This window comes from Mus pahari, chromosome X, assembly GCF_900095145.1.
Source record: "Mus pahari chromosome X, PAHARI_EIJ_v1.1, whole genome shotgun sequence".
NCBI classification, from domain to species: Eukaryota; Metazoa; Chordata; class Mammalia; order Rodentia; family Muridae; genus Mus; species Mus pahari.
This window is the reverse complement of record NC_034613.1, coordinates 10,914,750-10,927,374: the sequence shown is the minus strand read 5'-3', so window position 1 is coordinate 10,927,374 and position 12,625 is coordinate 10,914,750. Positions and strand designations below refer to the sequence as shown.

Here is a 12,625-nt window from a genome sequence, read left to right as displayed (position 1 = left end):
CTGGCATCTATGGTTCCTGATTTCTTTCCTAGGGTTTCTATCTCCAGAGTTGTTTCACTTGGTTTTTTTTGAAATTGTTTCTACATTCCTTTTTAGGTCTTGGATAGTTTTGGTCATTTCCATCACCTGTTTGGCTGTATTTTCCTGTAATTCTTTAAGGGATTTTTGTGTTTCCTCTTTAAGTACTTCTACTTGTTTAGCAGTGTTCTCCTGTATTTCTTTAAGTGAGCTATTAATGCCCTTCTTAAAATCTTCTACTACCATCATGAGATATGTCTTTAAATCTGAATCTTGCTTTTTGGGTATGTTGGGGTATCTAGGTCTGGCTGAAGTTGGAGTGCTGGGTTCTGATGATGATGAGTGGTCTTGGTTTCTGTTAGTAAGATTCTTATGTTTGCCTTTCACCATTTGGTAATCTCTGGTGTTAGTTGTTATAGTTGTCTCTGGTTGGAGCTTGTTCCTCCTGTGATTCTGTTAGCCTCTTTCATCAGTCCTAGGAGTCAAGGTCTCTCATGAATCTCAGTGGTCAGAGTACTCTCCACAGGCAATCTCTCTTTTTGCAGGGAAGGTGCACAGAATTCTGGCATTCAGACATGCCTCCTGGCTGAAGACGTAGGCCTGAAATGGGGCCTGTCCCAGAAGATGTGTCACCTCTGCAGTTTGCACACTCACCTGGAAAGACTAGTCTCTGAAGGACCCTGGATACAATATGGCTCTCTCACTTGCTCTGGCAGACAAAGCCCTTCTGGGTGGCCACTTTTCCTCTGGCAGGGAAGGTGCCCAGAAAACGGGGTTTGTCCCAGAATCTGTGTTGCTTCTGTAGTCCGCACTCTCAACTGCGCAGTCAGGAGCCTGGGCGACCTGGAACAATGATGTCTCCCTCACCAGCTCAGGCAGTGAGAGCCCTCCCAGGCAGACCCCTCTCCTCTGGCAGGGTGGTGCCCAGAAAACGGGGTCTGTCCCAGAATCTGTGTCACTTCTGCTCTCCACACTCTCACCAGTGAGGATTGGAGCCTGGGTAACCCAGAGCAAAGATGGCTCCCTCACCAGCTCAGGCAGTGAGAGCCCTCCAGGGTGGATACCTTTCCTCTGGCGGGGAAGGAGCCCAGATGTCTGGAGCATGAAACGGGGTCTGTCCCAGAAGCTGTGTTGCTTCTGCAGTCCACACTCTCAACTGCGCAGACAGGAACCTGGGCAACCCAGAGCAAAGATGGCTCCTTCACCAGCTCAGGCAGTAAGAGCCCTCCCGGGCAGACACCTCTCCTCTGGTGGGGAAGGTGTCTGGAAAACGGGGTCTGTCCCAGAAGCTTTGTTGCTTCTGCTGTCCACACTCTCACCAGTGCGGACTGGAGCCTGGGCAACCCAGAGCAAAGATGGCTCCCTCAACAGTTTAGGCAGTGAGAGCCCTCCTTTTTTTCTTTTAAGATTTATTTTATATACATGAATGTAGCTGTCTTTAGACACACCAAAAGAGAGCATCTGATCATATTACAGAAGGTTGTGAGCCACCATGTAGTTGCTAAGAATTGAACTCAGGACCTCTGGAAGGGTAGTCAGTGCTATTAACCACTTAGCCCCTCTTTTTGTCTTCTTAAAAGGACACTAATACTATTATTTGGATACCCTCTTGGCTTAATCCAATCCTAATTACCACCTGAAGATCCCACCTCCAAATACCATTAACATATGACTTTGGAAATTGAAGTTCCAATCATGAAATTTTGATGAACAAAGTCAAATTATAGCACCATTCCTGAATCAGAATTTAGCATGGCAGCTTATATGCCTGAGCTCTGGAATGCAGTAATTGTGGAGTTTGTTGTTGTGGTAGTGGTGGTGGTTCTTTTTCGCTGAATTTTCTTTAAGTCCCCAGTTCCTTTGGTTCATAGCTTCTGTTGCTTTCCTTATAGCTCTATCATATACCCTCTTTCTTAAATGGATCTCTAAATCTAAATCCTCAGGGGAAATCTTGTAAATGATCATTTTACCAACTGCACCATTAGGAAGGGCCTTTACACTGGACACTCTGTATCCAGCAAAGATAGCCTTATCCTACATCTGTAAGAAGGCAGCAATGGGAAAAGAGCTTGCTCTCAAAGCACATAGTATGACTGGGACTGTTAATTCTCTTTTGAAGCTACCCTTGCTGTGTAGGGAGAAAAAGTAGGCTTCAAACTTTCAAAAAAGCAGAGCTGGCCTCCATGTCCTCAGTGCCCCCATTCCTCCATAGCCTGCCTCAACCTACAGGAGTGTTCCATTCCCTGTGCCCAACACAGGGGTTTCCACGCTCTTGCTCAGCACCCTCCCCAACCACCCATGGGTTTCTCCTCTATTACTCACTGGGCTCCCATTCCAGTGGCTGTGTCACTTATAAAAACTCAGCAACACTTCTGAGTCCTGAGTCTCTTTTGTGTGTCTCCAGGGCCTGCCCAGTCCCTTCCTGCGCTGCCCTTCACAAAGACTCTTGGACCGTGTGGTTCGACGCTATGCTGAAGTAGTCGATGCTGGCAGCATCTTCATGGACCACTTCACTGCCCGTGACAAGCTGCGTCTCCTCTACACACTGGCTGTCAATGCACACCCCATCATCCTGCAGGTACTCAGTGACCCCTTACAAGCTTCCCCTCCCAGGTGTGTTACCACCCCTGGGGTGATTTTTCTCCCTTTCTCACTGCATATCTTGGGGCCACAAATATCTGCCAGTACATTTGCAACATCAGGTAAATATGTTTGACAGCCTTGGCAGCTATAGAGGAAAGAGGTATGAGCATGCAGGGCTGAGGGTGTGAGTAGCAGGGAACAGTAGCCAACTTTACAAGCTGAGGCAGCCAAGAAGGGCTTTGTGGAGGCAGGCAAATATAATCTCTGCCACTAAGGTAAGTAAGATTTGAGAAAACTTGGGGGCTGGTGAAACAACAACCCACAGATGCATTCTGAAACTATGTTTGGACAGGAGAAAAAACTGGAAGTGACAGTTGAAAAGTGGTCAAATAAATGAGGATGTAGTGGGGCCTGGGGACATACTTAGTCAAAAAGATAGAAACACTTACCATGTTAAGAGACATCCATAGAACCTGTGGGGCTAAGTCCACCAGACCAAGGGTCAGTACACCTAAGTCACATAGTGGACAGAAAGGATGCCAGAGGTCAAAGGGGAAGAGAAGTGGCTGAAAAGGAATAAAGGGTAGAGGAATGGGTGGGAGAGGAGAAAGGGGGAGAGTAGGAGGAGGAAGGGGGAGAGAGAGTGGGAATGAGGAAGGGAGGGAAGAAGAAAGAGAGGGAGGAAGAGAGGGAAGAAAGAAGGGAGGGAGGGGAGGAGGGAGAGAAGAAGAGAGGAAGGGAAGGAGGAGAGGAGGGAGGGAGGAGAGAAAAAGAGGAGGGAAAGCAGGGCATGGTGGAGCAGCCTACATAATTAGAGCATCTTTAAAAATACTATATATAAAGATGCAGGTAGCTAAGAAAGGAGCCACAACAAAAACAGTTCCTAAAGATTAGCCAAAATGTAAGTGTTGCTTATTGGATTCTTGCTACATGCCAGGTATTACACTGAAAATTTGCTATCACTGTCACTGCTCACTACAGTCTCCCCAGAATGCTATCATTATCCCCATCGGGACTCAGAAAGCTTCAGCCATGAAACCTAATCCCAAAAGTGTCTGACATCAGAGGCAACAGAAGCTGTACTCCTTTCCCTAAAACCTGCACAGAATCTTTGGCACTAAACATACTAATGGCAGAGAAGGAGCTGCCACTTGCCCTGCAGGCTCGGGGGTCTTGTTGGAGGACTTTTACCCACAATTCTAACTTTTGTTGGCACCTTAGTTACCTTAAGGCTTGGTTCCTGAGAGACATAGCCTGGAACCAGGGAACTGAAATATTCCACTCAACCCTGGGCTTTACCCTGAGAGTGTGTGGGATGGGGGGGGGGCAGGAGTGGCTTTGCACATTTAGACAAGGTCCATAGGTGTAGGATGCCCCTGTGAAACACAAAGTATGTAAGGTGACCCAGTAAGGTGAAACTCAAAGCACAAAGAGCATGAGTTCTTTACAACATGACTTAAAAGGGGTAGAAGGCACCACAAAATTGTCAGGGGGGAGGGTTTTGGGGTCGACCTTTTGTTTTGTTTTCTGTAGTGCTGGGGATGGGACCCAGGCCCTTGTGTGTGTGTGTGAAATAAGCAATCTGCTACTTAGATGCATGAACTAGACTTATTTTGTTTTCTTAAGAAGGTAATCAAAGGGTAATGTGGTATTTATAGTTTTTCTTATCAGTTCATTACAGCTTCATTAAAACATGTTCAAGAGCTGACATTCTAACATCGACATGGACTGTTTCTACATGGTCTTACCCTGAGATGAAGAGCTATGTGTGGTCAATAGGAAAATCAGTCTCTTCCAGGACAAACTCCCACAGAGACTGTCCAATAACAAATGGCCAGCTCTGGTCACATATACATATGAGTAACACTACATGGACTCAGAAGGCTGTATATACACATGTAAAGATATATGCACATAAATATATATGTATCTGTGTGTAGATAAAGATCATGGATTTTGTAGAAAGAAGGGGGACACAGGAGGAGTTAGAGGAAGAAGGGAGGGCTGGGAGAGATGGAGATGCAGTGCTCATTTATGAAGTGCTAAAAAAAACTATGTTGAAAAATGGTCAAGAAAAATCCAGCTGGGATTCCCTCCCCACTTTCCATTTCCCAAATCCACAAGGTGAGAACTCTTACAAGTAGTCAGGCTGAGCCACACTCCCCCAGATCAGTATTCATCTATCTGGAAGCTTCCCTCCAGTTGAGAAGGATCTTTGAGTATATAGTTACTGGAGAAAGGCAGATTTGCCCAGCCTAGCAGTGGGGACATCCGAAGAACAGTCACTGGCATGATTCTTGTCCTATCCCAGAACCAGGTACTTGTATTCTTCTATTTATTCATGAGCTCTGTTGAGACAGCTGGCCTCAACCCTCCTGCCTCAGTCCCCTGAAAAGCTGAAACTATATACATACCTGATACCCTGTTTATATTATTATTATTATTATTATTATTATTATTATTATTATTTGTCTTGCAGTTACCCTGAAGTTAATCTTTTATTATTTTTCCCATGGCCTCTAAGCAATGATATCTTGGAAATTGCAGACTAGTCATATATTTTAAATGATACAACTTAAAATAAACATAATCCCTGAATCCTGGGATTCACGGAAAATCATTGAAGGTTGGTTAGCATTCTTAGATCTCAAGTGGAGAAAGTTGTGAAATCTGATCCACAGCACAGATGAGAGCAGCCTCCTCCTCTCTGAATTCCTCCTTCCACTAGCAATGCATTACAAAAGTGGAGGAAGAGCATGGGCCTTACCACATGGCAAAAGGTATAAAAAGATGAAGAAATGTTTTGCCATCATGTTTTGAGATCCAGGCTGGCAGTAAGACATATTTATGTGGGCTGCAGGAGAGAGGTAGAAAGCAAGCAGCCTCTGTGATATTTCTGTGTCTAATGCCTGCTCCTTCTGGCTTGGCAGATCTTCCCTGGAGCAGAGGGCTGGCCAATGCCCAAGTATCTGGGCTCCTGTGGTAGATTCCTGGTCAGTACCAGTACAAGACCACTGCAAGAATTCTTTGATGCCTCTCCAGAGCAAGCTGCTGACCTTGCCTACCAACTCCTCAGGGTCCTGGAATCTCTGAGGAGCAATGACTTGAACTATTTCTTTTATTTCACCCATGTCGATGCAGGCATGTTTGGCATCTTTGACAATGGGCATCTGTTCATCCGGGATGCCAGTGCACTAGGCATCATCGACAAGCAGGAAGGTACGCAGCATGGGCTTGGCTGAGCACCTGTCAAAGGGGATATCAGGGTGACCAAAGCTAAGGAGGGGTGACCTGGTGGCCTTTATACTCTGTGTGTCACTCAGTATTCCAAGTTTGTGGGATGTTAGCAGTCATAAAACAATGTCCCCTCTCCCCCATTTGAATTTTGGTTTCATCTTCAATTCCAAATGGAAAGTGAGCTTGGTCTTGCCTATGAGAAACATTGTCCATTGTGGTATGAATCCTGATGAGCCCTCCCAGGACAGTTTTGTATCTCACTCATACACAAGTCAGAGGTCCTTCTCTCCCTCAAGCTTTTCTCCTTAGATGTTCTTAGCCTTAATTTAATACATAATTGTCATCCCGTTGCACTAGAACACTTTGCAATCAGTGTTGATACACTGACTGTAAAGATTGAAACTTACAAAAACAAGGAACCGAATGAGATGTGTAAGTTATGTTTCTCAATGTTTATAAGACTCAACCAGTGTTCTAAAGCCCATTAACCTCCAGTTTCTCAATGCTGAGCACAAAATAGGACAAGAAACTTTTCCCATTTATGACAATTTTTTTTACAAAGTGCAAAGATAGAGAAAACAAACCCCTTGTCTTACTTCCTGATTTACCTTTATTAAGAAGAATCAAATTAGAAGAAAGGTTGATTCCAGAATATTCAGGCTATGCAAACATTGGTCCCATTGTAATCTGCTGAAGGCATAATATGAAAGACATGCCCCCCTCCAACTTTCTCTTCTAAATGTGCAATGAAACCAATCCTAATCGCATCCTTACTTCCCTAATTCAGTAATCCAGATTTCTACAATTATAGCCTAGCTTCTGGGGGACAGGGGATGCCCCACACTTGGACCTTAGCCTAATTGTCAGAGATCATTACGCAGTGCTGTTCTCTGAAGAGGATATTGCATTCCTGAGCCCTAAATCTTCTGGTGATAGGAAAATACATGAAGAATAAAGCCCTTCTCTCAGCAGTTCTAATTGGCAGTGCCCCACCCTACTCTACCCCACCTCCCACATGCAAGAATAGTTTGTACAGTATCTGATAGTTTCTATTTCTCTTCTAGGCAGTCAAGCAGCTTCCAGGACTGGAGAAAATGAAGACATTTTTAGCTGCCTGGTTTCTGACTGCCAGATCCAGCTGTCCTCCTGTGACACTGTCCCTGAGAAGCAAAGCCTTGTGCTGGTGTGTCAGCAGCTGCTGCCTCAACTTCTCCAGGGAAAGTTTCCCTCCCCTGTGCAAAAGGAAATAGACTCTGCTCTCAGCCTGTGTAGCAAGGATAACAGCACAGACTTAGAAGTTCTTGGGGCTACCAGTTGGCTGAAGGACATCTTGAGATCTTTGAGAACCTGTGATCCTAGATTTGCCTACCGCTACCCAGACTGCAAGTATAATGATAGATTCTGAGTGGCAGAAGGGACAGTCTGCAAGCTCTTCCATGTCCCTGGTTGAGTTGCTGCCAAATTATAAGAAGCAATTCCGTTTTGAATATTTAAGTACATTAATTTCCTAAGAAAAACACACAAAACTTGTGGGAGAAACTCTGACAATGCATGTTTGACCTCACTGGCCAGGACACCATGGCATAGTCAGGAGGTGGGCACAGGAAGACCAGGTGTGAACACTCAATATCTTTGAACCTCCATTTTCTGTATATTTTACCAGACTTTTGCAAGTTTAAGGAAAACATAGGTGTAAGGAGCCCAAAATTACAATTGTGACCAACAAAGCATGTTCCAGAAACACACACAGATAAGGCAAATGAGAAAGTCCCATGTGATGGGAGGCTGGTGTAGGTAGAGGGCAAGGTGAAGGCAGGGCTTTGGGCCATTGGAACTCAAGCCCCCCCATTCCTACTCTCCTGCATCTTCGAGAAGAGACTATAAGCCAAAAGGATAACCTTGCCTGCCACCAGCTCCTGAACTCTCTGGGCACCTGGTATTCCTTATGCATGTGCAGAAATCACCTCAGGACATGGAAAAGAGTCAAGGGTAAGATGAGAAGGGGGACAACTGGGGCCAATGTGCTTGCTTAGGTTCTCTAAAAGCAAGGGTCAAAACCCAATTACCTGAGTTTTCTTAGAGGATACGCATACAGAGAAGGTAGAAGGAAGGAAACACGCAAAGGCTGAAAGGCAAACTCATGCTATAGTTTGACCATCAGCAAAAGTTAGACAAGGCAGTAAAGACTTTCTGGGCTTCTACTAGACCAAGACTGAGCCACACATCAAAGGAATCCCATATCTCCCATGAATAGATACATTTTATTATCCAACTGTGTTTAGGGCTGGCCAGAATAGGCTATGGCAAGTGTGACTGCAGCTTAGTTGCAAAACCAGATTTCAGAGCATAGCACCCTGCAGACATTAAACAGGTTCCACTGCCATTGTAGCTGCAGCCTAGGACCAGGGCCAGCTCTCTCTGCACCACTTAAGAAGTCCTAGAACTCTTATCCAAATGTGGCCTTGCAAGTCATTATAAAAACAACATTTGTTTTCAACCAATGGAATACATTTTACTCAATAATTACTTTGATATACCTTTAACGTATTTAACTACATGGCTTATGGGCCTCTGTGCATGATATTGTCTGCCCTCCATAACAATCATAAAGGTCTCTTAGACCTTTATCTAGCCTCACTATAAGACCTGTATTTGTGGGAATTATTTGGTCTACTGCCTTTCTTCTACCTCTAAATTAGCACCTTGGCAGTGAGAATTCTTGATTTAACAAGCCTCACTGCATACAGAAGGAAACAGAGGCCCAGGGAGGCCATGATTTGCTGAGATACTGCGGAAATCCTTCCTACCAGTCCATTCCCCAGTTCCCTTCCTCATCAGTCTCAGACTCTCATCATGGACTATAGAATTCTATTTTCATTCACATTTAAAGTTGAATCCCAAAGGTCCTATTTTATGGTATATCACATGGCCTTTTGATGTTGCCTTTTGACAACTGCTCCAGACATTGTCCCATGGCAACCACAACAGTGGGGATAACAGACAAAGCTTGTACCATGTCTGTGAAGCTTTAAAATTGGTGTCCTCTGGCTGTATGTGGAGAATGACATTTGACCACATCTCCTACCTGAGTTATCATGATTTTTCTCTCCATACTGACTTGCTTGAAGTATGTGATCCTAGGCACCCTCCTGACCAGAGAGCGCAGGAAAGGGGCTACAGCCTCAGACTCTCCAAAGATGCACAGGAACACAAGACTGCCCCCAGGATCAGCCCCCCCCCTTCGTGTCAGGATCACCCTATCTCAATAGAACCATTGCTTTTCCACTGAAGACTGTGAGCAACTTTGATTTAGGCTCCACAGAGTTGAGAAATGGAACTTATAATAACCCTCCTCTTTCCTCTCTACCACATATTTGTGGGGAAGAAAAGAAGGAAGGAATGGGTCCTCTATAACAGTGGACTGGGACTCTGAAAAATTATCCTTCAAAATCATGGAGCAGCTAAATCTAGGAAGGAAACAGCCCTAGATATCTACTGAGTCAAAACAAAGAAATCTTATGTCCTCTTTGATAGAGACCCAGAAGCAAGCAAAGAACAAAACTACCTGAATACCTGCAGGAGGTGAGTGGAAGATTTGTTTTTAGTATGAACTAAAACAAGCACTATGGGTTTGTGCAGCTGTGTGTATGTCTGCAGTTCAGGCCAAGGGAAGACAGATAACCTTTTAGGCAGGGCCCAACAATTTGAAGTGGCCTAGAAATGGCTCCCCATCTAGTGGCCTTTTGCAAGATCAGGAGTTTAAGAAGTCCTTTTCTCATACATTTTGAAGGCAATGTAGACCTTTTCTTACCATCGTGACCAAAAGATCACAGACCCCCTCCTAGGTGTTATCTCCAAGCCATAATCACTCCCTGACATCTGTTGATTCTCTGTCCATCCCTACCTGTGATAGACACAGAAAAGAGCTGCCAGGTCTCCCACCACAAGGGACACCTCTACATCCAATGCAGTAGTGTAGGTGGCAGGCAGCACTGACTGAGCCCTTTGGGCTGTGCCTTGGTCACTCTGTGGCTTCACTTGAGGCCACACTTGTCCTAAGACATATCTATACCTATCCACTGGGCTTATAATGCAATGTTTTGCCTCAACCATTTTGACCCAGTTAGCTACAACCCAGATGGGTAATTTTTATTCCAAAACTCTATGTGCATCAGACCAAGACTCTGATGGGCCTGCATCACAGTCTAACTGACCTTGCCCCTCCTTTTTCTATGAATTCTTTTCACAGGTGTTGACTAAATGAGCAGGAATGAGTGGACTAAATGGTGGCTCCACAAAAACATGTTCACATCTTAATCCCCAGAAGCTGTGATAATTGCCTATATGGGAAAAGATGTGGTTGAGGATTGTGGGACTTTCCAGGATTGTATATGTATTTCCAGGTCTTATATGAAAGCCCATGTGTTCTCATAAGATGGAGGCAGAGGAGCTTTTGAGAGAGAAAAACCAGTGTTGTGAAGACAGAGGTCAGTCAAGACTGGCACGATGCAACTGAACTCCAGCAGCCATCAGGAACTGGCAAGGAAGGAATCCTTCTGCCAGATCCTCCAGAGGAACAATGGATCTCATGATACCCTAATTTCAACCCAGTAAGCCCCAAGAATTGTGAGAGAATACAATTCTATTGGACTGCACCACCTAATGCATAGTAATTTGTTTTAACACTTGTAGGAATTCAATACAAACTCTGAAGTCTACTGAATATCAGTGTCCACATAGTCCCACCTGCAACATTCACCCACAGTTTTCTGTGAGCAAATGGAAGTAATGCTTGAGCTAAGATGTACTGCACTGGTAGAGCACTTGCATAGCAAGCTGGGTCCCTAGTTTCAGCTCCCAATACAGCAAAAGCACGGCCTGGCACAGGAAGTATAGGATAGATCCTCATGCAGAGCTGAAGGTTTCCTTCCTCCAAAACTCTAGACATTACTGAAGACCCTGCTCAGTCTTATGATTATTCAGAGGCTTTCTTGATAGTCCAGCTACCAGAGATCACTTTCTGAACCTGTCCCTTATGTTCTGGTCCACATGTTTGTGCCTGTACTGGCTACCTTTGTGTGAACTTGACACAGCTGGAGTTATCACAGAGAAAGGAGCTTTAGTTGAGAAAATGCCTCCATGAGATCCAGCTGTAAGGTATTTTCTCAATTAGTGATCAAGGGGGAAAGGCCCCTTGTGGGTGGGACAATCCCTGGGCTGGTAGTCTTGGGTTCTATAAGAGAGCAAGTTGAGCAAGCCAGAGGAAGCAAGCCAGTAAAGAACATCTCTCCATGGCCTCTGCATCAGTTCCTGCTTCTTGATCTGCTTGAGTTCCAGTCCTGACTTCCTTGGTGATGAACAGCAGTATGGAAGTGTAAGCTGAATAAAACCCTTTCCTCCCCAACTGCTTCTTGGTCATGATGTTTGTGCAGCAATAGAAACCCTGACTAAGACAGTGCCTCATTTGAGTTTGGTTTCAGGACCGTCTGTGTCCTGCTTGCCATCAAGCTCAGAGCTTCCTGAGTCAGGGGTGAGTGGGGTGGGGGGGCAGTGATGTGAAGAACTTTGTGTTCCCAATAACAAGGGATGGCAAGACACAAAGCATAGGGCTAGGAAATGCTCCTACTGTGACCAAAGATTGCCTTCTTTTGCCATTTCCTACATTGTTCATGAGCTATCCTGGCTACCAATCAAGGAGAGCCACTTCTCAATAGCCAAGATGCAAGTGAGACAACATACAAGAGACTTCAACCAGAATAGAATTATAATTGGCTATATTCTACTGGCTGAGATTTGAGTGGAGGCATTATTTTTCCAGTTTATATCAACCACACCTTTTAGCCTATAGGCTGGGCTATATGATTTGTGGGAACCAAAGAAAAATGGAAATGTGAGATGGGTCTATTCAGAAACAGCTCATAGTTGTAAGATGAAACAGCAAGCTAAGTTGAGGCCCTCTGCTGTGTAGGTTACAGGCTCATCAAGCAGGCAAGGACTACAGATACACTCCTTACACTGGCATGGAGTGTTGTTACCATTTATTGGGGGTTTCTTTGCCCTCCACACCCAAAGGGAGCAAGTGTAAGACAGAGGTAAAATATAATACATGCTTAAAGCTTTTAAGATCAGACTCAGTAGAGTGAACAGCACCCCAGCCCATGGATCTGACTGTATGTTGATTTCAGTGGTTTGGTAAATATGGTAATTGGTAATTGGTGAGTCTCCTGCCTGTGGTCTTACAACACCTAAACCTAAACATTTTTTCTGTAGTTAAAATAAATGCTATGTTGTTTACCTTTTCCAGGACATGCTTTTTGTGTACATAAAAATATGGAGGATTAGCTTTACTCTTGAAGAAATATTGTTCCCTGTAAGTCATGTGATGTCTATATTTGAAGGCAAATTTAGGAAAAGAACAGAGGCTGTCTTCGTAGAGAATGGAGACCCAAAATGCCATCTTAGAGGAAATCATAATTTGTTGTAGAAATATTTTGTTCCAACAGGGGTTTTTACCCAGCCTTGATCATTCAATTCCCTAATAAAAGATGCACACAACCTTTAAATATTTTTATACAACAATACAACAATAAGGCTTAAACAGCACAAGAGCTGGGAACATATCTACCCTCTATGCTATTAGAATCTACTTTGCTATTGATAACCCTGAGTTATTACGATGCTTCATCTGAGCTGCTCTTAACTCCAATTGGCCAGCCCTCCTTCACCTTCTACTCCTCGTGGTTCCCTTCCAACTCTAAGCCTGGGAAACCTAAACCCCATCTATGTC

The 12,625-nt window shown here is 44.5% G+C and overlaps 1 protein-coding gene across 3 annotated transcripts in view; it reads left to right on the top strand.

Moving 5' to 3' along the window:
* Nucleotides 1-10,964, top strand: part of Dipk2b (divergent protein kinase domain 2B) — a 59,139-nt gene extending 48,175 nt beyond the window's left edge. Inside the window, exons 3-7 of one of the 3 annotated variants that reach the window (XR_003843008.1) lie at nucleotides 2,423-2,596; nucleotides 5,532-5,820; nucleotides 6,903-7,827; nucleotides 9,373-9,420; nucleotides 10,088-10,964. Coding sequence is in view for 1 of the 3 variants with exons in the window: in XM_021188420.2 (XP_021044079.1) it covers nucleotides 2,423-2,596; nucleotides 5,532-5,820; nucleotides 6,903-7,243 (804 nt within the window). In the remaining 2 variants the exon portion in view is untranslated. Of the gene's footprint in view, nucleotides 1-2,422; nucleotides 2,597-5,531; nucleotides 5,821-6,902 lie in introns of all 3 variants that reach the window. The other 2 variants (XR_003843007.1, XM_021188420.2) reach the window with 2 other exon arrangements.
* The last annotated feature ends 1,661 nt before the right edge of the window (nucleotides 10,965-12,625 follow it).